Source organism: Hemibagrus wyckioides, linkage group LG22 (genome assembly GCF_019097595.1).
Source record: "Hemibagrus wyckioides isolate EC202008001 linkage group LG22, SWU_Hwy_1.0, whole genome shotgun sequence".
Classification (NCBI taxonomy): domain Eukaryota; kingdom Metazoa; phylum Chordata; class Actinopteri; order Siluriformes; family Bagridae; genus Hemibagrus; species Hemibagrus wyckioides.
In genome coordinates, this window is record NC_080731.1 from 12,225,539 (window position 1) to 12,251,779 (window position 26,241).

Consider the following 26,241-nt stretch of genomic DNA (forward strand, 5'->3'; position numbering starts at 1 on the left):
TTAAAAGAAATCTGAGGTTAAAAAAAGAAAAAAGAACCTAAAGTAGAAAGCTGACCTGAGGTTAAAAAATTTAAAAAATCTGAGGTAAAACAATCGCATGCAGGGGGCGTGGCAGGTAGATGGCGTCACTGATGTCTGAGTATAGCGTCTCAATATGCTTTTCATTCCCTTAAAATGACTACCTACTCAGTCTAATGCCCACGTAGGCACAGCGGAGCCTCCTTGCGTACTGAGACACGACCCGGAGATCCCTCATGTCCATCACTGCGCTGTGCGAATCACTGACACATGGCCCTCCTCTTTCCAGCTGCAGACAGCATGCCCACCACGCGCACTCCTCCATCCAAACCATGCACTCTGCAGCTGAAGCCGTCACTCTGCAGGACACAAGGAGTGCTTCACTAAGCACTGAACATCCCAGAGCAACCTTTCTTTCACTGTCTCATCTCTCCGATCATATCTAATACTCAGTTCGGATGTACAACATGCGCCTTCTTCATCTTTCAACTCTTCTGGGTAAGGCGTAATACTATATCTATTAGTAAAGTGAACTTTTTCTATGTTAGTGAAATGCAGACTTTTTCTGTCATTGTTTCTTAATGCCCTTAATTGGTTTCCTGCATTTGCGTCACATTTGCGTCTATAATGAATGCATGTGTAATGTAATGTGCGTCTTTGCCTTAAAAGTTATGCATTTCTCCGCCTTCCAACTTTAGCGTTACGTGTGCGCGCGCGTGCGTGTGCGTTGGTGTGTGCGCGCGTGCGTGAATGTGCGATTGTGTGCGCTCGTGTGTGTGTGTGTGTGTTGGTATGAATGGTGGGTGTGGAGTTGGGTAGCGGGGTGAATGAGGGGAGGGAGCATGTCAAGGCCAGGAGTATCTGATAGTTTGACTTTGTGGGGACATTTAACTGGTCCTTGATTTTGTTTTAATTTTTTTATTAAAACAAAACAAAAGAGCCCAAATGTTTCCTTTTAGGTGTAGGTCCTTTTAAGTTAATAATTGTGTCAGTGTGTGTGTGTGTGTGTGTGTGTGAATGCAGTGGTGGTGCTGGCTGTAAGAGCACAACAACATTTATTGCCTGGATCCTGCAGCTTCGACAGTGACACATGTGGCTACACTTCGGATCCAGAGCATGCTATCTGGACAGTAAACAACGAAGGTAAATCTGCTACTATCTTTACATACTAATGAAATAATCCAGTTCATACATCAATCAACAAAATATTTGTAAACATTTAGTATAAAAGTTTATATTATTTATTTATTAATGTCAGTAGTTATTCATACTCAATGGATGTAACACTTATCTGGGGGATGCTGGGCAAGAGTAGGGTGAGCTTGCCGGGCCAGCCCATCTGTCTGTCATGTCCCAGCCATTAGTAGATTACGACATTAAACCTGGAGAAAAACAAAGCTCCTCTAACTTATATTGATGTTTTGCTGTCTTTAGGTACTCAAGTTTCTTGTGATCTGTGTATACAATCAACAGGTACAGGACTTTGTAGTGTTATTATTGAGTGCTGTGAGAGAGAGCATGGTGCCTGAATACTGGACTAACAACTGTTATGCCAAATGGTTTGTGTAAAATAGTATGAGGCATACTCACCACGTTCCATGCTGATGAGTCTCATGTCAAACATTGATCGATGTGGTAGAAAGGTTCCTACAGTAGAAACAAAGCCTGTCTTCTGAACAGTCCTGATAAACTCTCTTTTTAAATATCCTGTTACAAAGCAGTGATTAGAGCAGGTTTATTCCTCTTGCTTTCATTAGCCAGCATGTGGAACTGCACTGAACGTTCTGCTGCAGTTCCATGAAGTCCCATGTTTGAGGTTCAGGAGATGTTCCCCTGCTGCCTTGCCATTTGGAGGGTGATTAAACACACTCTGAAATATTTAGATGAATCCAACATGAGCCTTCTTGGTGTCAAGTCTGTTCAGCCAAACACCACTGCTCTACTATGCTTTTCCCATGAGAACTATCACCTTCGGCATGATCTCATGACAAGCAGTACCACAAACACTGTAGTGAAAAGCCATGACATTTGAATTAATCTCCATCATACGTATCAAGTCTGGATTATGAGAAACATGCTGCTGGCTGCCGCTGGTGGAGAACTGCCATCTGTTATAACTGATTAGGGAGACTCCCTAGCATAGCATGGATGCCAAGGATCTGCTGCTGATGTTCATGGCCTCCAAGGCCTTGATCTGTGTGACTTTGATGAAACCTGCTAGGTCCATGTTATCAGGCAGATAGACGGTTGTGGGGGTCATGTAAAGTGCTGGGAATATCTGATCTAAACATGAAACATTTTAGCTAACTGCAACCATAAGTTCATACCAGTGTTCTCAGAAGAGAGAACTTAAAGAATGATAAAATGATTTTCTATCTTCTACCAGGTGTAGTTCGTAGGCCAAACAAACCCTTAAATAAAGATGTGTAACTGGCGTTTCTTTCTAGTGAAGTAGCAAACTTGTATCTGTCTCTTTGTTGCTTGTATAGTAACAAATAACAGATGGAAAATTTGGAGACCTTTTACTTTTGACTAACATTCCTCATTGTTATAATAATGGCAGTGAAATAAACCATAAATAAAAGTGTTGCTATCACATGCTACAAAATATTAACATGCAATTGCATTAAAATTAATCAAGAACATGGGATTTCAATTACTATGAGCCACTACTAAAAAACTAAGCAGTAGCTAGTGGACAAAAACCATCACACGACCATCCAGAAGGTTGATAAATGATCAACCAGAAAAGAAAAAAAAAAAACAGGCTGCAAGTTTCAGGCTCCAGTTAAAGCCCCAGTTAAAGCATAAACACTCTATAATGATGTGATGACCTTGTGTCTCACGAAGGACCTCCTTAACGTTTAGAATCTTGCTATTTAGTTTCCAACACACAACACAAGTTATCACAAGTTGACATCTTTGATAAAGTGATAGCTAACGGCCAAGAAATTTCTCCATTTCAAGTTCAAATTGAGCTTACTGGAACTGGGCCTGTATGAAAGCTGGATGTTTGACATTTTATTCAGAAACTCTTCTAGTAATTGAAGCCCATCTGTTTTTTGTCATGTAATGTGTCCAAAAACAGCAGCTTGTTCTTTAATTTGTTAAATAAGACTGTATTCAAAAAATAGATTCTCCTCTTTATTGCTTGTCAGCCAAAAAGCTTGTGCTATTGTAAACAGCAGCTGGTATTAAGATGTGTAGCCTAGACTGTTATGTAATGGAGACAGAGACTTTACCAGCGGATTAGTCATGCAAGGACACGAGTACATCACAATCACCTCATAACAGTCCTCTCTGGTCTATGCCAGGTGGTCGTAACCACCCCGAATGCCAAAAATGTCACTCCCTGTAGTTTTGGATATGGTGTGGATATGCCACATTTCCTTTAATGTGTAGCTAAATAGTAGCATAAACCCAGACTGGATTGTGACTGTTTAGTTTCCTGGGCAACTCCAGGACTAACTGTGTGATGGAAATATCCACCATTTATTTTGAGTGCACTTGAAAGCAAACGCCTGCAGCATGAAGCATTTATTTTTTTCTCTCTATACAAATACAAGGTGCTTTTCCCAGTGGAGGAACGAGTCCTACACCTTTAACACTGACTTGAGTTTAAAACGCCATCGATGATACATCTGTTGGACTGGAAGTTTATAGCTGTTGGGCTGGGAAAAGTGCTGAATTTGAAAAAGCTGGAGAGTGACCCTACTAACCTGCCCTGGTTGCTTGAGACACTCCATTGAAACAGCTGCAGAAATCATTTGTAAGCATGTTCTGCAGATTTCCATCTACCCCTTTTCAACATTTCCTTTTTTTATTTTTTTTTAACAAATGAGCTACAGCAGTTAGAGGGAGTGTGTGCTTGCTGCTGGGAATCTGATCTTTTAGTTCAGTTGTGATGGTACATTGTGGTCAACAAACCACAGTCACTCTAGACCTGGAGAAAACCAAACCAGATTGTCTCATTATCACTGGAATAGTCTTTACCTCTACTCCATGTGCATCTCATTGAGCTTTCTCTACAAATGACATCACCTCCTGCTTGGCGTCTAGACTGGGTGTTCTGGCGGTCAGGAGCTCCTTGATGACTTGGGATGTTTTAGACCATGAAATTGCTTACACTCAGAGAGGAAACTGCTGTCTTATTTTAAATGGCTTAGTCAGCACTCATACTAGTTGCTATTTTTTTGTCCCCTGAATCTTACCATGTGTGTATTTTTACGATGCACTAATATGCTGCTCTGGGCACAGACCAAATGCTTAACTAAGTACCTCTTTTTCCACAATTATAGTGGTGCCTAAAACACATTGCACTGAGAATAAAAGTAAATAAAAGTGTTTGAGGTACAGAATTGGTAAATGTGCTCTCAAATGTGCAGCAGTTATGTGCAACAAGGTGTAATTGTGTACTTTATTGATGTTTCTTGAGTTATATTCCTCTAACTGAAGGCAAGAAAAGAGACACACCCTTGAGAATAATACCTCTGTGACAAGCGTTTACATCTTAGAATAATCTCAGTGTAGTAGCAGCAGTAGAAACACAACAGTGTACTGCAAGAGTTCTTAAGTGTTTTAACAAACAGCCTCAAATAGATATCATGATTTGTTTTTTAATCCCAAGCTTTCAGCACCCTTCGTTATACAGTGAGGGAAAAAATTATTTGATCCCCTGCTGATTTTGTACGTTTGCCCACTGACAAAGAAATGATCAGTCTGTAATTTTAATGGTAGGTGTATTTGAACAGTGAGAGACAGAATAACAACAAAAAAATCCAGAAAAACGCATTTCAGAAAAGTTCTACATTGATTTGCATTTTAATGAGTGAAATAAGTATTTGATCCCCTATCAATCAGAAAGATTTCTGGCTCCCAGGTGTCTTTTATACAGGTAAGGAGCTGAGATTACAGTAGGAGCACTCTCGGGGAGAGCTCTTAATCTCAGCTCATTAACTGTATGAAAGACACCTGTCCACAGAAGCAATCAATCAGATTCCAAACTCTCCATCATGGTCAAGACCAAAGAGCTGTCCATGGATGTCAGGGACAAGATTGTAGACCTATACAAGGCTGGAATGAGCTACAAGACCATCGCCAAGCAGCTTGGTGAGAAGGTGACGACAGTTGGTGCAATTATTCCCAAATGGAAGAAACACAAAAGGACTGTCAATCTTCCTCGGTCTGGGGCTCCATGCAAGATCTCACCTCATGGAGTTTCAGTGATCATGAGAACGGCGAGGAATCAGCCCAGAATTACACTGGAGGATTTTGTCAATGATCTCAAGGCAGCTGGGACCATAGTCACCAAGAAAACAATTGGTAACACACTACACCGTGAAAGACTGAAATCCAGTAGAACCTGCAATGTCCCCCTGCTAAAGAAAGCACATGTACAGGCTCATCTGAAGTTTGCCAGTGAACATCTGAATGATTCAGAGGAGAACTGGGTGAAAGTGTTGTGGTCAAATGAGACCAAAATCTAGCTCTTTGGCATCAACTCAACTCGCCGTGTTTGGAGGAGGAGGAATGCTGCCTATGACTCCAAGAAGACCATCCCCACCGTCAAACATGGAGGTGGAAACATTATGCATTGGAGGTGTTTTTCTGCTAAGGGGTCAGTACAACCACACCGCATCAAAGGGACGATGGACGGAGCCATGTACTGTCAAATCTTGAGTGAGAACCTCCTTCCCTCAGCCAGGGCATTGAAAATGGGTCGTGGATGGATATTCCAGCCTGACAATGACCCAAAACACACGGCCAAGGCAACAAAGGAGTGGTTAAAAAAGAAGCACATTAAGGTCCTGTAGTGGCCTAGCCAGTCTCCAGACCTTATTCCCATAGAAAATCTGTGGAGGGAGCTGAAGGGTCAGCCACAAAACCTTAATGACTTGGAGAGGATCTGCAAAGAGGAGTGGGCCCAAGTTCCTTGAGATGTGAGATGTGTGCATACCTGGTGGCCAACTACAAGAAATGTCTGACGTCTGTGATTGCCAACAAGGGTTTGCCACCAAGTACTAAGTCATGTTTTGCAAAGGGGTCAAATACTTATTTCACTCAATAAAATGCAAATCAATGTAGAACTTTTCTGAAATGCGTTTTTCTGGATTTTTTGTTGTTATTCTGCCTCTCACTGTTCAAATAAACCTACCATTAAAATTACAGACTGATCATTTCTTTGTCAGTGGGCAAACGTACAAAATCAGCAGGGGATCAAATCATTTTTTCCCTCACTGTATATCAGTAATATTCTGTATGTGTAATATAAATGTGAAACCTTACAAAAGGATCATCATTTTCAATGCATGCAAAGATATACACTCCCGCTCAAAAGTCTGGGATCACTTGCATATTTCAGCTTGATTTCAGCTACGGAGGAAGACTCCATCAGCCAAACTATCTTGTGGGAGATGCTCCAGGAAGCATGGGGTGAAATTTCATCAGATTATCTTGAAAAATTGACCGCTAGAATGCCCAGGCTATAACTGCTGCAAAAGGTGAAGGCAAAGTTTGAAGAAAACATTCATCATTTCCATCAAAATCATTATTTCTAACTCTGACATGTCAGCGTTTCCTGTTCTTTTGCTATATTTTCTATTCAGACTAATTTCATGTATGTTTCCTTGGAAAACAATAACATTTTAGAATGATCCCAAACTTTTGAGCGCTAGTGTATCTGGGATTAATTTGTGAAATAGATGAATAAAACAGATTGCAAAGTTTATCTCACGGCCCTACACGAAACCCTGGAGTACATGTTTAATGTAATTTGTCAAACATTCAGTCTAGGACAAAAAAAAAAAATTAAAACCATACTGTCCTAAAGTCTGGTATTTGCTCACGGGCTAAAAAAGAAAAATCCTAAGAGTGAAGCTGAGGTGCAGGAGATGCGCCTAGTTTTACAGCAGTACATGCAAAGAGAAGAAGAAAAAGAAATAGCTCTGATGGCATCTGGAACAAATAACTTTCACCAGGTGGACATCTGGACACCATGATGGTCCTGATTACAAGCGTTATTGGTAGCAAAACACATGACCACATTGCATGGTTACCTCATTTATTTTTAAACGAATCCTTTTAATTTCAAGTGAAGTCAGTTATATGTGCTCTAAACATCCTTATGGTCTGGGGTGCTTAAATGAACAGATCTATTAATCATCCTTTGTTTGGAATTACTACATAATCCAAAGTGTGGGATAAGAGTTTATATAGTTCACACCTGGTTTCTGACATGCAGGCTGGATATTAATGTTGTACAGCCTGGACCACACATTTATTATCCACATCACCTCATCCTCAGTAATTACTAAACTATAATGAACTATAAATGCAGTTGTTATGAGAAGTCAGTTTCGTAAAAAAGAAATATCATAGAAATCGACACCTGTTTAACTTGGTAAGGATTTAAATTCCTAACTCTCATAACACTGTATAGCCAAAAGTATATGGACACCTGATCAGCACAAGCAGAAGCATAAACTGCTAAAAATGAGGCACACAATTATATAGAATGCCTTGTATGCTGTAGCATGAACAGTTTCCCTTTACTGGAAGTAAGAAATCCAAACTTTACACGTTCCAGCATCACAATCTGTGCACAAACCAAGCTCCATGCAGGCATGGTTTGCCAAATTTGATGTTGATGTATAAGAACTGGAGTGTCCTGCACAGACCTTAACCTCACTGAACACCTTTGTGATGAGCTGGAATGCCGGCTACACACCAGGACTCCTCACGCAATAAATGACCCTGACATCACTAATGCTCCTATTGCTGAATGGCCATGTACAAATCTAGTTATTGGGAAAATCACAATATGTAGTATATCATGTTAATATCATGCTTTAACCATATTCACCATGGATGATATATTATAATAAAGATGTATATATCTATATAAAACTATATTTGATAACATGTCTACAATCTTCTCACAGGTCGCTTCATAGCCACAGACTCTTCGTTTATGGGCGAGGCGGACAAGGCCATTTTAGTGAGCCCTGAACTTGAAATATTTGAATGGAGCTGTTTACGTCTAGTGTACCAAATCGCCGGGACAGGCTCACTCCAGGTTCACTTGCGCCCTGATGGCGAGAACTTCGACTACTTGCTATGGACGATGGACAAACCCTCAGACAGCTGGTTGATAGCCAGTGTGGACCTGCACAGCTTTTCCAGAGCCTACCAGGTACCAGACAACATGGAGCAGTCACCTTGCTGAAAAAGGAAAAACTATTCTCACAGTCAAACTGTTTGGTAATGTGATACTACTGGATTAGTGTTAGTCAAGTGTAAGCATTTGTGCAACATTTGAAAACCTTTTAAACAAGCTATTTTAATCCAGGACTGTTTATTTGTGCAAGGATGAAGTATTTCTAGGAGCTAGGACCTAGATCTAGATATCTGTTAGAGGGAATTGATTTTATTTACTAATAGCTCTTAATTATGGCTACTCTCATATTACTTCATTACATATTCATTTTTCTTTTTCATTATTTTCATACTTCATTTTTTTTTACAATAGTTTAATCACATGTAATATTTTCACAGTTATAGTCATACATATAAAAAGATTTCTAAATTTAGATACACAGGATTTATTATAAAAGGAAAAAAAGAAGGATTTTTTCCATGCAAAGATTTTATGTTTTATTCTATAAAGAGTGATTCTTCTTCTGCATTATAGATTTTGAGCTGTACTATAATGGCGCATTACCTTACATCTCCTATCTTTATACTTTTATGCAGCTTTTAATGGAAGCCAGGCCCAGCAAAGGGAAAGGAAACAGTATTGCTATCTTTGAAATTCACATCATACCCGGTTACTGTATAGGTAAATCTCTTCACTATTTTCAGAGTATTTCAATAATGACAAACACATTCATGTTAAACGCATGGATTGGTATGCAGTAACTGCAAAAGTATATACTTGGACCCATAACAAACTACGTTTCACAATATTACCTAAACCCACAAATGTGTACTGCTTTGTTTTAGAGTGTAACTTTGAGGAAGATCATTTGTGTGGCTACCAAAACCAGTGGAACCCCAATGTGAACTGGTTAATGGGAGGAAGCCTCTCTCGAGGCCCTCAGTCCAACCAACTATATGAGAAGACCATAAACAATGACAGAGGTAAGTAATTACACACAGCATGTTCTGGAGATCACAACTTCTAAAATGCTGGGAAATTCTCAATGACTCATGGCTCTTTCTTCATGAACATCCCCTATGTCGAATCCTGAGGTCTGTTAGAAATCAAGTTTGCCAAGTCACTCCATTCTTTACTCATTCGTTTATCTTCAGTAACTGCTTTATCCTGGTCAGGGTCATGGTGAACCTGGAACTGATCCCTGGCACACTCTCTGGTAGGGCTACACTCTGGATAGGATGCCAGGGCACCATGTACACACATTCTCATGCTCATTTACACCTAGAGGCAGTTTAACACAGGCTATATACTTTGACATTCCAGTATGTCTTTGGGAGTACAAGAGGAAACTTGAGCCCATATGAACAGAGGAAGAATTCTTTATTTGTTAAGCATTTTATATCTCCTAAAGGCCAATAGACATGTATGTACATGATGAATGATAAAGTGATAACAAGTGTTATATTACTATCCCCACATTCAGCCCAGTCTCTGCTTATGAGGTTATAAACACTGCTAATACTCATGTTTCCTTCACAAATAAACCCACTCCAAATGAGTCATCTATTTTAGGTAAATATTTCTAAATATTAGCTTTTGATAAAAAAAAAAAAACCCTCTATTTTGAAGAATTCTGTATTAATGAGTATCATTAATCACATACTGTGGGGTCGTGTTCAAAATGCATCAAGTAAGATTACATGAATATAGTATGTACTTTAAGAGGAACCGACTGCAGAGATATTTAAAATGGTAATTTTAATAAAAGTTAAGTCATCAGCCACAATAATATTAGTAGTCAGAATATTTGTAATCATGTTACTTATAAAAAAGAAAGGGGGGAAAAAAGAGGAAAAAGTGTCCATGAGCATTCTGAGAAATAAAAGGGTGTGCTCACTGGTGAACAGAGCGCTGACTTCCTGAAATGAGCAAAAATTCCCACGAAATCCTCAAACGTATGACTCAATGATAAAGCTGACTAATTGGCCAAAAAGTCTAAATCATCACTATGTTGCCAATGAAGATGTAGATGGAAAAAACAACACTGTAAAGCGAAAAGTTTGTGACACCTGACCACCATACCCATATGTGTCTGGTAAACATCTCATTCCAAAGTAGGTTCCTCCTTTTCTGCTATGAGAGAGTCACACTTCTGGGAAGGATTTCCACTAGATTTTGGTAAGTGACTGTGGAAATTCTGCCATAGGGCATTAGTGAGGTCAGGCAGTGATGTTGGAGAAAGAAGGAAGAGGTCTGGCACACAGTCAGTGTTCCAGTTGATCACTAAGATGGGTTTGAGGTCAGGGCTCTGTGGAGGCCACTCCAACTTCTTCCACTCCAGCGTCAACAAACCATGTATTTAATCTAGTTCCAGGCAAGGCAGCTTGTTAATGCTACAGCATATAATGACATTCATCTGGAAGAACCGCATATGAGTGTGTTGCTCAGGGGTCCACATGCTATTTGTTTTCCTTTTCTACAAATTGACAGTAGCGTATCAGCTAAGAGCCCCAGAATCTGCATCTGTCTCATACAAAATATTGAGAAGCATTGGTGCTTTAAATGTAATGTAGAATTTCATCTGATAATTTTTTGGTTTTATTCTGGATCAGGTCGCTACCTGTATGTCAGCTCACTTTACACCAAGGACTTCCAAGAGGTGGCAAAACTCATGTCGCCAATGATCACCACTCCCATGTCCGGCTGCTTGTCCTTTTACTACCAGAGGAACCAATCCAGAGGCAACTTCTTCTCTGTGTTCACCAGAGACCAGCTGGGCCACTATGAGGAGATATGGAGGCCAGATGTGTATGCCACATCCACCTGGAAACAAGTGCAGGTGGACATCAAGGTGCACCATCCATCAGAGGTCAGTGTACTGATGATGAAGTACTTGCTACCAGTGGCAGACTGGGACAATATTTCAGGCCGGGAATTTGACTCCATCCCAGGCCATCTTTGCAGTTGCCATCACCGCCACCCTACTCGTAATCCACCAGACTATAGTTATATTTAAAAAAATATATATTTTGTGACCCCATTAGTTTAAACAAAGTGGACTTATTAGGCGATAGTTAGCCATGCTGTAAATGTGTGTTTGTAGGTAATTAATTTTTATTTAAAAAATAATAAATCTTGACCTTCTAACACTTACACTCTCTATTCTACTTCTGTGCTATCTACTTGATGTCTTTTATTTATTTTATAAAAACACTGACCCACTAACACTAGCATTTTCTATTTTTTTATCATTATTTTTATTTGTTAATAAAAAAAACATGCTACATGTACTGCGTTAGACTAAACGAGACTTGTCACAGCACAGCACTTGCATATTGTTGCTCGTTTGTTGGTTTGATTTTGGATGTAAGCTTCCGTCTGAAAATGATGATATAAATGTCATGTGAATGTAATTCTGACCGATCTGCTCCCTTACTGACGAACATGGCTGTGATTTTGCAGCACTTTGCATCTCCATTTTTTGCACGATTGTCGAACTTGTAAGATATGTTCGACTTGAAGCGGCACTGTTCAGACCGATTGGTGTATGGCATCAAAGTATCGCGAGAGTGAATCTAGAGCACATTCGAGCGCACACTCTTAAGTCTCTCTCACGGTACTTTGATGTTATATACTAGCTCGGTCTGCGTGGCATCGCTTCAAGTCAACGTCAAGGTGATCGACTGCACGGAGGCAGGCCAGAGCGACTGTCAGGCCACCGGGAAATGTTTCTTCATTGCCCCTGTTTTATAACTACTTAGCTCTGCACTTTTTGTTAAATTTTAGAATTTCAACAGAAATGACACGGTCTGTTAGTTGGGTCAAGTTCAATTGTTTTCACTGCAAATAAAAATCTTGCAGGCTGAAAAACGCTCCAAAAATGAGAAACTGCTCCTATAAAAAGACAAATTTACTGGAAGTTGTTTTCTCTACAATAGTTGCTGCACTCCATTAATTTATGTTGCATAACTACACATCCCAGTTAAGTCCAGAAACGGAACAGTGAAACCTTTAAACCGCTGAAATGATTTGCTTAAACAGGTCAGCATGATGATTGCACTCCAGCTTTATCAGCCAGCTGAAGGCTTTTCTAGTGTTCTTCCTTCGCTTCTTTTACCTTCGTTTTCATAATGAAATCCGGCCACAGCAGGCACTGGAATGTAGGACAGCGGCAGAGCTTACCCATCAATCAGCCTGTGAGCCTGTGAGCCTTAAGCACATGGAAACACAGTGTCAGGGAAAATAAGCAGTTTCCAACGCTTACAGCGGGTCAGCAGTCTTCCTGACTGGTGTGTAGCAAATTCAGAAACAGCTGTTACATTCAGGTTTGGTGTTAATTTCATCACTTTAGCATGGCTGGTTCTGCTGAGATGGAGGAATTAGGGGACTGGAGTGTTTAAGGAAAGTCCTGTTATGTCAGCGCCAACTTCTATCAACTGTCAAACAGGCAGGCAGCCAAGAGGGTAGCTGTGAGACTATCCTTACCACAGAACAGAATTATTTAAAAAAAAAAGAAGAAGAAAAAAGCCAGATGCTTATAAGGCCAGATTTTATACACGTGTATCTTAAAATAGTTTAACATCCAAACCCATCTTACTATTTTAGTGTTCACTGAATTTCCTTATGAAGTTCCTTATGAGGAACGTTGTGTGTGAGGACAAAGCAGGCAATGTTTAGCAGAGTTTTTTACCTGCCTGCAATATAATAATAGTCAAAAATGAGGTCTTGAATGGCACACGAGCTACATATCAACTTGCATTTAAGTAAACTTGTGACTTATTAAGTATGACTTGTTTTATCCTTTCTGACAAGCTTTTTGAAAACAAAAAATACAAAAACATTTATACACACAAAACCAAAAAGAAAGAATAAATACATCCCCCAAAAACATAGGATATATTTGTGATAGTGACACACAGTGATATATATTTGCATATTTTATAACGCACACTACTGTGTAAAGTAATTGTATTATAACTCCACATGTTTTGCATCTGGATCATGAGTTGAGGTCTTGGCCTTAAAGCAGAAAGTGGGGATTGTGTTTGTCATCTCTGTGCTCGTAAACAGCTCACAGAAGTCTAGTTTCAAGCGCTGTGTTTGAGTTTGTGCAGCCAGCACTTCAGGTCTGTGTAAATATAGAGCGAGTGCTTGAGTGGGGTCCGGGCAGATGGTGTTTGGTGTCTATTGCTCTCCACAGCTTATTGTTTTTATACTGGAGGGCTTGAGTGCTCATGGGTTTAAGACACTAATGTTTTGGTTATTAATTCCAAAACTGTCTAGTCCTGGATTTTGTCATGTTTATGCTTTGCAAATCTGTGTTCTTGTGTGTGAATCAAGGTGGTGTATGAGGTAGCATTCAACAGTCCCAATGGCGGCTATGTAGCTTTGGATGACATCACCTTTTCTCCCGAGTTCTGCCACAACGCAACACGTCAGTATAGGCATGTTTCATGATGACTAATACTCTATTGTGTAGAACATCCTGATTAAAAAATCTCACACTGTTTACTGGAAAAAACCCCATCAGACTGCCAATATTAAAAGAAATGTAATCTATATACTGTAAAACATGAAAATGTGGGGGAAATAAAACTGACTGATGAGCATCAATTGATTTATGGAAAAAAAATCTACCTCCACATTAATTTCTGCTAAATTTCCAAGTTTAGCATTTCTTATATCATGGTTTTTTTTATATTAAAAGGATAGAAATTCATAGTGATGTGTTTAAGAGAGGGTTTCCCGGGTTTAGAGAGTTAAACAGTAAACAGTTATAATTGGTGCTTCTTGAGTCAGATCTGCTCTTTGTGGACAGTGGAGACAGTGGTTTGTACTACTTTTCTTTTTCCCACACATACAGGATATATGAAACAGTTCCACACATTACACAGCCAGGAAAGTACCCTACTGCTCAGCATTTGGCTCATTAGATGGCTTTTAAACCCAAAACATCACCTCTTTGTCTGATGACTGATGTGCTGTTTTTCTGCAACCTTCCTCCCAGAGCCTACCTTTGACCCCTCTGTAGCTAACTGTGATTTTGAAGAGAATCTGTGTCGGTACTATCAGGAGCAATTTGGAGGCACCGTGTGGAACAGAATGTCTGTGAAACCAAACGTTTACAGGATTGGAGACCACACTAATGGCGAGGGTATGTGGCAAGATGTTCTTTGCTTTAATACCACCTACAATCTGACGTTGACCTTGTTTTTTTTGTTATGGAAATATAGTTCCTTACTTAAATATAGCAGAAGATAGCAGATCTCTCTCTCTCTCTCTCTCCTCTCTCTCTCTCTCTCTCTATATATATATATATATATATATATATTCCTTCTTTTCTGAGCATGCCAGTCTGCCCACCACTATAGCACTACAGCACCACTATTTTATTCTTTAATTATTTATTCAGCATTCATTACATTTGTATATAAGATGTGACTCCACAGCTTGATTTTATGAGTTCAAGTCTGGGAACACATACTGCTGTTGCTAAAGTGTGCTTTAACGGTACAATATGCTTAGAAGACATTGTAATCGATTTTCCCACGATGACTACATTTTATGTCATCAACCCTGGAAAACACTAGGAATTGATACCATATTTACTCTGGATGCCTTTTGCTCGAGTTAAAACAGAACCCCCTTTGTTATTAGGTTCTTTATTCAGCTTTTTATTCCTTCAGAAGGATAAATAACTAATCCTTCTGGCTATGGGTCATCAAAGTTTTGTACTTAGACAGTGACCCAATTAATAAAATCTTATGAATGAGCTTATTACTTATGTCACGTAGCAGATGCCCGTAGGTTAGCAAGTGCAGGGTGAGTTTATTTACCAAAAAAGTTCCAAATGGTGGGAAGTGCAAGAAGGCAGGAACACACAAAGTCAGGGAATGCAAAAAAATAAAAGGCAAATAGGAAAGACAAAAATAGGAACTGTCAAAAATACAGGAACAGGTAAAAAATAATGGAACATACATATGAACACAGTAATAATCCAAAAACACAATTCAGACAAGCAAAACAACGATATCCAAGAATGACAAGATCCAAGAACCAGAAAACAGGCATAGTCCAAACCTGGAAAATACAGCAGAGAAACAAAGGCTTAGTAACTTCACAAATCATAGGAATCTAAACACATACCTCAAAAGAGGAACTGAAACAAACAGGTTTAAAAACCTGAACACACTAAATGGGGAACAGGTGAGACCGATGATTGACAACATTGGAGCCTTAGATAGATAGATAGATAGATAGATAGATAGATAGATAGATAGATAGATAGATAGATAGATAGATAGATAGATAGATAGATAGATAGATAGATAGATAGATAGATAGATAGATAGATAGATAGATAGATAGATAGATACTTTATTCAAATAGCATCCACCTTGTGGATTCTGGGAGCTGTAGCCCATTGTGTATTTGTTGGAACCATGATGTTGCGTGCTGTGACTATTATGTGTGTGCAGGAATATAATTGCTATGTATTAAACTCATAGATTGTTTAATTCCTGAATGTTCCGGTTACTAGAGACAAGTTTATGTTAGCTCCAGACTCCCTTGTTGGTAGGTTTGGATTAAAACCATTGAATTCAAGTGAGCAATCAAATATAAGTTAACAACTACAAGAATTACAAGGAGGTAATAATAATAATAATAATGGTGGTGGTTTGTGATCTCAGCTCCCTGACTATGCTTCACGGTCACCAGTTTGAGAAGCATTACGTTAGGGTGCTAGAACATTTTATGCATAGCACAAAAAATATTTTTTACTTAGTTACAAACACAGCACATGTCACAAAAGTGATTTCTTAATACTGTAACTCTGTGCTCCAGGCTGGTTCCTCCTGGCCAACACGCGTCTCAATTCCCGCATGGGTTACGTGAGCCGTCTGCATGGACCCTTTCTGCCAGGAAACCACAAATACTGTCTCAGGTTCTATTACGCCCTGCATGGATTAAGGAAGATTGACAACAGCCTGGCCCTGTATGTCTATGATGAGCACAACGTAGCTCAGGCTAAGATCTGGACAGTGCCTGAGAGCACCAGAGACGTGTGGACGGAGGTGGATGTTACATATCAGAGGCCAATGCCAACTAAGGTAAAGAAAGATGAATTATACAAAAATTATATATTGCTTCCAAAAAATGCAAAGCTCATTTTAACATTTGTGATTCCATTCAGGTTATACTATTGCCTTTTAAATATCTGAAAATCTGTCAAAGTTAAATCCTCTCTTAACTTCACTATAATCTGTACTGGTGATGAAATTAAAGTGAAGTTTACATATCTAACTATGTGATGACAAATGAAGTTGTGAAAAGATAGATTGCAGAGTAAACACTGCAAATTTGCTATTCAAGATTAAGTCATGCTGTACTTTCAACATCAGATAAGAAACCGCAGGAGTCTGAGCCAATTGGAACCAAGCTTTTGTAATGACTTTCAAGGATTCTTGTAGTAAGCCTGCGGATTCAAGATGCTATTTGTCCGAAAAAGATCTCTGAACAGTTGAGCCAAAGGCTTCCAGTTTTAGAAAAGACTGGAAGGGAAAAATCCATTCTGAAAGCATAAACATATTTATAATCAATATGTGATTATTGTTTGATTAGTGAAGGATTTCCAACATTACCCACAATGCCGCTGGACTATCTGCTGATAGTAATGCCTATGTCTTACCTAAAATTTCCTGAAACCTTCTATGTTATTACCAACATCAAAGGCATTGCACTCACCATCTCGAGGACTGTTAACTAGTCAAACTAAATCTCTCCTGTAATTTAGTACAACATCTTCCCATAGTGCATTGCTGCAGGGCATTCTGAGCATTGAGCAATACCTGACTGTAAACACTTGCAACATCTAATACATGAGTAACATCCCTGTGTGACATCCGAGTAACAAACAACTACAAACTCTTCACAGGATTAACACAAATACAGCACCAAAGTCGTAAATATCTCAATATAAACATATTTAATGTGTTTCAAGGTGGACTTCTCATACTTTCTTTCAGAATTTATATTACACCGACCAGGAATAACATTATGACCACTTGCCTAATGTTGTGTTGGTCCCCCTTTTGCTGCCAAAACAGCCCTGACCCGTCATGCTCTGTGTATTCTGACACCTTTCTATCAGAACCAGCATTAACTTCTTCAGCAATCTGAACAACAGTAGCTCGTCTGTTGGATCGGATCACTCGGGCCAGCCTTCGCTCCCCAGGTGCATCAATGAGCCTTGGCCGCCCATGACCCTGTCGCCGGTTCACCACTGTTCCTTTCTTGGACCACTTTTGATAGATACTGACCACTGCAGACCGGGAACACCCCACAAGAGCTGCAGTTTTGCAGATGCTCTGATCCAGTCGTCCAGCAATCACAATTTGGTCCTTGTCAAACTTGCTCAAATCCTTACGCTTGCCCATTTTTCCTGCTTCTAACACATCAACTTTGAGGACAAAATGTTCACCTGCTGCCTAATATATCCCACCCACTAACAGGCCCCATGATGAGGAGATAATCAGTGTTATTCACTTCACCCCTCACTGCTCATAATGTTATGCCTGATATTATCATAGTGTTCTTATGGCATTGTGCCTGCATATAAAATACCTTTTATTGTTTTCTTTTTGCTAGAAAGCAAGTTTATTGTATTTTTTGTTGTAGATTGTGTTCGTCAGTATCTGCAGAAGCTTCTGGGATTGTGGGCTTGTAGCTCTGGATGACATCAAGGTCACTCTTGGGGACTGTAGCATCACCACAGGTCAGAATCACACTCATAAAGTCGAACTGTATTTTTCTGAATTTGTCAGTCAAGTTTATTATCATGAAAAAACAATAGGTTTTATTCAAATAAAAACGTATATATATGTATGCCGTTTTCACAGTATAAAAATGTAATTTCATTGCTCTGCTGAACTGCATGCGGTTTTGGAAAGCATTCAGCCAGCAACACTTAAGTGCTGTTTATCATCTCTTACTCTCCATAGTTACAGAAAACATCTGCTTTTGTGAACATAGACATTAAAAGGGCAGTGGCTGTTTGACTGGACAGAAATAGACAATTTATTTCTCTCCAGTAGAAATTAAGTAGTGGAAATTTTTTTTAAAAATAAAATTAAATAAAATAACAAGCCACTTGTGGGCAGACAAAAATGTGAAAGTAGGCTGTGGTGTAATTGTAGCTGTAGATCTGTTTGTTATTGTGAGTAAACCAGTCTTTTTTGTTTGATGAGGAGTGTTTTTGTTTGGCATTACATCTAAAACTGTGTGTAACTTTATATGTCCATTATTTGTGTTGATTTTTGCTGTAAAAATTATTTGTGTTGGCTTGTATTTGAGATACTACAGTGGCATATTTTAAAGTTTCTGACCAAGAATAATGACACGGTGCCTTAGGCTGTGCCTTTTTGATGTCTGTGTTCTGCCAGTCAAAGGTTTTTGAATGAACTGTATTCGCATTTTTCTTGGTAAACCTAAAGAAATGGGTTGAAATATGTTAATAATAATTTATACAATAGTAAGAAGCAGCATTGTTCAAGATATGTTAAAAATAGAGTCAATTCTGAGAATTTTGACACACATACACACACACACTCACACACACACACATACACACACACACGCACACACACACGTTTGTCCAAACCAGATTAGTATTCCACAGCTTAGATGAGCTTTCAGTTAGTTCTGTGTGAAGATACCCGTTTCCCAAAAGTCATTTTTTTGACCATGTACTTGCCATCTGCTCTGCTTTCAGGTCCTTTGCGACCACCACCAGGACACTGTTACTTTGAGACCGGAGACTGTGGATATACTCAGGAAAAAAAGTTTAAGAAAGCACACTGGATACGGCACAGGGGTCCAACACCCACATCCTACACAGGGCCCAAGGGGGACCATACCTTAGGGGTAGGTAAGTCAATAAACCTGTCTTATGCTTGTTAAAGTAAGATTAGATCTCTGTGCTTATGTCTTTTAATGTCTCAAAGACTGATGATGAGTTTCTGCTTTTAAGAGTCTCTTTATAAATGACATTTTAATGCAACAACCTTTGTTAAAATCTGTATGTTTATAGTAATTATTTTGTCTTAGCATGCCAGCTAACATCATTATGACATCACTGTGTCTCTAAGGGTACTACATGTACATTGAGGCGTCCAACATGTTGTCGGGACACTCAGCACGGTTGGTGACGCCGGAGCTACGGGGTTCATACAAGACACAGTGTCTTACCTTCTACTACCACATGTATGGTACGGGAACAGGCGTACTTAACATCCTGCTGCGACAGAAGGGCAAAGTCAAAGAGACGTCACTCTGGAGCCGAAAAGGAGAGCAGAGTATCTCCTGGATGAAGGCTACTGTGGATTACGACTGCTTTACCAAGCATAATGTGAGAGCATAGAGCCACACACACACACTCACATACATATACACTCATACACAAACACACACACATACATACACACACACACACACACTGTTTACTAATCCAGAGCTTATTGGTCCAGTGATCACATGAGACATCAAAGTGGTTTGGACAGTGAGGAGGAGGAGTAAATGTTTTGGACTCACTCATGGTGTGTTGAACATTGAGAATGAAAATTCCTGATGCTCTGTTGATCGCATTACACATCAGTGTGATCAACTTAGTGGAAAGAAGCAAAATAATGACTTCTTGATGATGTGCTCTGACTTCATTTAATCCTAGTGTGGTCAGGGGGGAAGAGCAACCTCATTTAAAAGTGGACAGTAATGTTTAAATATAATACAGTAACTCAGTGCATAACATGAGTGATAGCTGAAGCTTGAACATACTGTAAATGTTTTTCTCAAGTACAAATAGTTTGCCTGAATAGAAGATTTCTTCTAATCTTAATTTAGAATCATGGACACACCCTTAATTATTATTTATTGAGGTTTCATGTGGAGAGCACAGAGCTGAATGTCTTCTTGGAATATATAATGAGGTTTGAGTAAATTGTAGAGGGATCTCAGTTACACTCCTCCATGCAGAACGTTTTAAACTATTTCAATTCTGAGGTTTGCACGTGTGAACTGCTCAACTCAGACCACACATTTTCAACGTGGGTTAAACCTCCAGACTAAGATCGTCGTTAAGATAAGATAAACCTTTATTTGTCCCACAGTGGGGAAATTTCCATGTTACCGCAGCAAGTATTATGACAACAGGTTATTTCACAGTTATAACACAGTCTAAAAATCAGCACTAACAATGTGTATTATAGCATTTGGTTCACTGGGAGCAGCTCTGATGGTAAAGTCTAATAATAGTATGGAGGAAATACCTTCTGTATCGCTCCTTCAGACACTTAGGATGTAACCGTCTGTCCCTGAAGGAGCTGCACAGAGAAGTGTTTTTTAGGACTTTTCTGACCCCTTGGCAGAGGCAACCAGTCTGTAAGATTACATTTGGCTGATTTCATGAATATTCCCAAGAGACCTAAGCTACAAAACGGCCACAAACTCGTTCAGACGCAGTTGTTCATGGTCAGTCTTAATATTTTAGTCTTAAATTTCTCACACATCACAATGGCACTTCATGATCTTGTGGGTTTGTGGGTTGCTCTTTTAACTGCACTCTTCAGAAAAGATTGTTCCTGTTGGAGTTGATGTTTGATAGTTTTGGAAACTCGAGAGTCATTCAAATACAAACCACTAAGAAGAAAATTGTAATGCAGATGCTGCACAAAAGGGCTTGGTGAGCATGTAGGAGGAGAAAAAAAAACTTATTAACTGCATATTAACTTCTTCAACTTCTTCAAATTAATGTGTGTGACTTCAACATATTCAGGGGGGGGGGGGTCAAATATACAGTGGACTGTTTTTTGTGGATCAGGGTGCATCACAAAACAGGACAAAACACTACACAGTGCAAATTCACAAGAGTATTAGATGAAGACAATAAACACAGAGAACAATCAATACACAGGACATGAATTGTGAACTATTTAATTGTGTAGCAGCAATGATGGAAGCAGAAAGTGTTTAGTGAATTAAGCTTGTTTTGCAGCTTTGTAAAGTGCTAGTGTGTGTAGTGGTAGTGAGTCATACTGGGTTTGGTGTTTAACTTGACCAGGTGAGCACTGGGAGGCATCAGGGTGTTGAGTAATCTGACTGCTTTAGGGAAGAAAATGCTGGCCTAGGTCTGTTAGCCAGATGGCTGGAGAGTGAAGAGTCCATGAGAGGAGTGAGAGAGGTAACAGTTATTGTACAAGGCAATGATGACTGGTTTAGAAACCCTGCTGATCTGTTCATGTGTTTTCACAGTAAAATAAACTAAGGATTAGAGTGCTATACTATATGATCTAGCTGGAACAAGTAAGCAAATGGGAAAGCTCTGAATTAAACCCACCTTGAGGTCCAGCACTCAGACGTGGTACATATCATTCATTGGTAAAGCAGGGCTGAGTCAAAAACGCAATATCATTAAGGCATTATTCTTTGAACAAACTGTGTTGCGATCTAATTTATTGTTCGATCTGTCTCCATCTTTTTCTGTTTTTCTCTCTTTTTTTTTGGCAGATTATATTTGAAGCCATCAGAGGCCCTTCACTAAGGAGTGACATTGCTATTGATGACATAGTTTTCCAAACAGGACCATGCGAAGGTGCGTATAACTGTTACGGTCTAGTCTAGTCTAAGCCATGTCAGGTCCAGACTAAATAGAGATTGAGTGAATATGTACACAGACCACAGAGATGTTTTTAGGGGTCTCATTTATCAAAGCTTTGCCATAGCAGAAGTTCTAAGTTTGGGTGTGAGTGCCACAAGGCAATTGGCATTTTATCATCCGTGCGTTTTCACAGGTGTGCACAATGTATATTCATAAATCCCATACATTTATACATTTAAATTGCTCTGTTCGTGCACAGCTACAGTCGTTTACATAATAAAACACCCCTAAATCACTATATATGGTGATCAGCTTCTCTAGAAAATGGTACAGTAGCACTGCTTGTTACAGAGCGAGCATTTCAAAAGAACTAAGAAGATGAACTTCATTGAGAAAAAAGGTTTACTTGGCATTTGAATGGTTTGTCTAAGAAATGAATAAAGAAAAATGATTTCATATTTATTTAATGCCTGAATGTGTGCAATCCAATGTCCTGAGGAAACCTGTGTGGAAAATCCCTCATTGCTGTCTTGTCTGCTGCTGGAAATGTAGTGTTCTGCAGTGAGAGAGATATGAATGCATGTATGATGTGTCATTAGTTGGCTTAGACTTGGCTAAGAAATGCCAGATCTGTCTCCAGTTTCTCAATGAAATGTGCTCCGTGGCTAGCAACTCTGGAATAGAAATCTGCTAAAACTGTTCTGGGAAAAAAAATCACCTCAATCAATCCTCAATCCTTTTATATGAACTGTGTCACCCGTCTGCACCGAATTCAGACATTACTCTGTCTGTTATGCTGATAAGATAAGAAAATGTGTGATCAGTAGTGCACTTCACTATAAGCTTAAATACACACATCTCTACCACCAAGATGAAAGAAAAACTTTATCTGTATATAAATTTGTTTATCCACAAAACTATGGCTGATACACAAGACACCAGATCCATAACCATAATAGATAAAGATTTACATACAATAAACATAAAGATTTCTAGGTTTATTTATACCTTACACTCGTGTCAAGGGCTTTGCCAGCTCAAGTTAACTGGGTCATCAAGGGCACATAATGATGATATAAGACTATATTTATTATGACTTGACAGATATTAGCTCAGAAATATTTAATAGCACACGCTACCAGCACAGCACTCAGAAATGTACATTGCGTTACAAAAATATAAACTGAATACCAGCTCTCCAAAATAGCCCCGGGTTCCACCAGCTGTTAATAGCAGCAGGTGATGTATGATACAGCCATGGGCAACATCCAGAAGTAGTCTATTAGGTATAACGGACATGTCTACAGGCCAGAAAGAGTGTATGTATTCCAAAAGAAGATACTGTGTCCCAGTATCACATTTAGTCTAGTAACACTCCAGGGTGTTGCTTTCTCTTATTTTTCCCCCAGGCTTTTCTAAGGGGGATGTGCTGCAGCATCCTTTGCATGGAAAACTCACATAGCAACAGATTTGGTAGATTTTCATGGTTTTAGAGGAGCAGGAAGTCTGCCTCCTGCTCAGGAAACTTTGACTGTTGTACTTAGTTAAGCTTGACCATTAAGAGATTCGGGAAACTCATTTTCTCCATCATGTATTTGTACTTTAACGCTTTTTCCAGTGGACTAAAAATGGAATAATAAAAAACAAAAACTGTTTTTTTATGTCTGTGTTAAGCATTGGATTTCTTTGTCACACTCCACATTTGTGATTAATGCCTCATATGAAAGTAGAATTTAAGTATTTGTAGTTTTTATGAGTATTTCTGTTTTTATATTTATAGAGTTTTGTGTTTAAATAAAGGTTAGATTCCTTCAAAGTAAATCAAACCTATTTTCACTCTCTGAGATGCCACAAGTACTTGTTCATAATCGTCTAAAATCTGAAGGCGTTTATCATCAACTACTAAAATGCTGTGTAAGGTTATCCCCACAGAGGGAAAAATGTCTCACACCCAAAGTCAACAATGTCTTAAGTATTTTTATATCAGACTTCTGGCGATAAAGTGATTCATTTGCTTATACTGATCGAAAATTTCCCATAAGATTTTCATTCTGCCGGCAGAACAAAAGATCCTTTTTCTTACAGTCTTCCTCTCTTCCTTCTCTCGTAGAACACGGAGACAGCTTTTACTCAGGCTTCTCTGAGGACTTCAATCAGATTGAGTACTGAGCAAGGCACTGGAATATTCTGTGTTTGCGTCTGTCTGTTTGTTGCTATGCATGACCAAACTGAGAGACACATTTTGTCGGTTTTCTTAGTGGGTTGCTTTCATGGACATGATATTGCCAGAATTTATAGATGTTACAAGGACAGCTTGGGAACGTTGTTATTTTATATAAATCTAGCTTAGCAGTTCTTAAATTCTAAATGCGTTTTGTATTTTAAAGTAGCGGTTTGTCATTTCTCCAGCCGTCTGCTTGCCTGCAAGACAAATTGCAGCTGAAATGCAGACACCGACCAGCCCTTATCCTCGCTGTCGAAACTATATATATATGCCTCATGAGCTACATTTTAAGACTGAACCATTCTGTAGGGGAGGAGCTATTTTCTGGGCTGGAAAAAAAATGTAACAGAAGTACAGTGGGATCTATTCCTTGCCACTTTTGTGGATCAGGTTTTCTAAGGTAACTTTGAAAGGAGGTGATTATTAGATCTATAAGCACTTTTATATATTGCAGACTGCACCTTTAATAGATTTTATTCATTGACATCACCCAGCATTTTGCCTTTATTATTATTATTATTATTATTATTATTATTATTATTATTATTATTGTTGTTGTTGTTGTTGTTGGTATTGCTGAAGTGAAAGGTTTGATTATGTTTGGATATCATAAACACCCAAAGAACAATAATACTCACTTCTGGTTGACACTGTGTATTTATGCCGAACAAAACTATATTGTAATGTATTGTATTGTTTGTATGGTCACTGATGTCATGTCATATCGTATCAGGTTCATTTCATTTCGATTAACTCGTCAAATGTCAAATTTTGTACCTTTTGTATTATTCAGATTGCTTTTGATAAGTTAATGATTTGTATGTTTTATTGTATTACATCTAAAGAATAAACACTGTTTGATACAGAAGCCCTCAAGAAACCTTTGAAATGTATTCAACTTTTAGACATGTGTTTCTTTTTATAATTATTATTTTTTATTTATTTTTTTTTATCTCACAAGATGATGCATTGCATGGGTTTTTTTTTTATTTTAGAAATGTAAATAACAACACAAACCTTCTATACAAACATCTCTTACATGTGGACTGATGCCATAATGTAAATGGCAAGATGGTGCCATCTAGTGGGGAAGATATGTCATGAAATTCAGATATTGCACGGGTCATGTGTAACGTACACAGCTTAACTCAGGAAGGAACAAAATGTAAGACAGAAATCATGGCCATCATCTGACTATGCTTTGGACATGATTCAATATATCATTCCCACACCTTACTAAGTCATAGACATTATATATATTTAAATATCTTGTTCATACAAGTTGTGTCTATCAATTCATTATATATATATATAATAAGCTCATTAAAAAACCTTTTTAAGTCGTGGAAATGAATTAAATATAAGTTGAGGAAATTACTTGATTAAGTCTTAGTACAACTTCCTAAGTCTTTGCTATGAATTCATTATCTTGTTTCCAAACCTTACTAAGTAGTAGAGATGAAGTTGAGGATATAATATGATTGTCTTTATAAGGTTTGGGTCATTAAGTCGTAGACACGGAATATTAAATATCTCGGTCCTATGTTTTATCCCACACTTTACTTTAAGTCGTGATAAATAGCTCTATGACACAAGCTTCATTTCACATGCCTTATGACGTAGTAGAAATGATTTAATTATCTCGTTCCCACAACATGATTTCCACAGCATGATTTAATTATCTCGTTCCCAAGCCTCAAGCATGTCCGTGATTTAAGTTGCCCTAACTTACACCATATTCCCTCCAAATCACTGAATTCAGGTGTGTTTTTTAAGGGGTTGGGCTTGGCCCCTTAGGTCCAGTGAAAGGAACTCTTAATGCTTCAGTACACCAAGACATTTTGGACAATTTCATGCTCCCACCTTTATGGGAACCGTTTGGGGATAACCCCTTCCTGTTCCAACATGACTGTACACCAGTGCACAAAGCAAGGTCCATGGATGGATGGATGAGTGAGTTGGATGGACATGGATGAGTGAGTTTGGTGTGGAGGAACTTGACTTGAGTCCTGACCTCAACCTGATAGAACACCTTGGGGATGAATTAGCGCAGAGACTGTGAGTCAGGCCTTCTCGTCCAACATCAGTGCCAAGTGTGCTTCTAGTAGAATGGTCAGAACACACTCCTAAACCTTGTGGAAAGCCTTCCCAGATAACCTGAAGCTGTTATAACTGCAAAGGGCGGCCCAACTC

General features: G+C 38.9%; 1 protein-coding gene across 2 annotated transcripts; it reads left to right on the forward strand.

Annotated features, from left to right (window-relative positions):
* Positions 1 to 326: 326 nt before the first annotated feature.
* On the forward strand, positions 327 to 24,914 carry mamdc2a (MAM domain containing 2a). Of its 2 annotated transcripts, XM_058375729.1 has the most exons (14): positions 327 to 516; positions 1,042 to 1,161; positions 7,959 to 8,209; positions 8,770 to 8,854; positions 9,019 to 9,156; positions 10,786 to 11,042; positions 13,514 to 13,607; positions 14,181 to 14,327; positions 16,019 to 16,284; positions 17,852 to 17,948; positions 18,945 to 19,100; positions 19,321 to 19,580; positions 21,734 to 21,818; positions 23,935 to 24,914. In XM_058375729.1, exons 1-14 carry the CDS (start codon positions 477 to 479, stop codon positions 23,991 to 23,993), a joined length of 2,055 nt encoding a protein of 684 aa, XP_058231712.1. In that variant the 5' UTR covers positions 327 to 476; the 3' UTR covers positions 23,994 to 24,914. The 2 variants fall into 2 exon arrangements, with proteins under 2 accessions (XP_058231712.1, XP_058231713.1); XM_058375730.1 differs by lacking the exons at positions 21,734 to 21,818; positions 23,935 to 24,914 and having other exon boundaries at positions 18,945 to 19,096; positions 19,321 to 19,521.
* Positions 24,915 to 26,241: the final 1,327 nt, after the last annotated feature.

Bases quoted from the DNA above. Each gene is read 5' to 3' on its own strand.
- mamdc2a (XM_058375729.1), top strand. From the start codon at position 477: ATGTACAACATGCGCCTTCTTCATCTTTCAACTCTTCTGG. The intron at 19,101-19,320 runs GTAAGTCAATAA...TGTGTCTCTAAG, and splicing joins GGACCATACCTTAGGGGTAG to GGTACTACATGTACATTGAG. The intron at 21,819-23,934 runs GTGCGTATAACT...CTTCTCTCGTAG, and splicing joins CCAAACAGGACCATGCGAAG to AACACGGAGACAGCTTTTAC.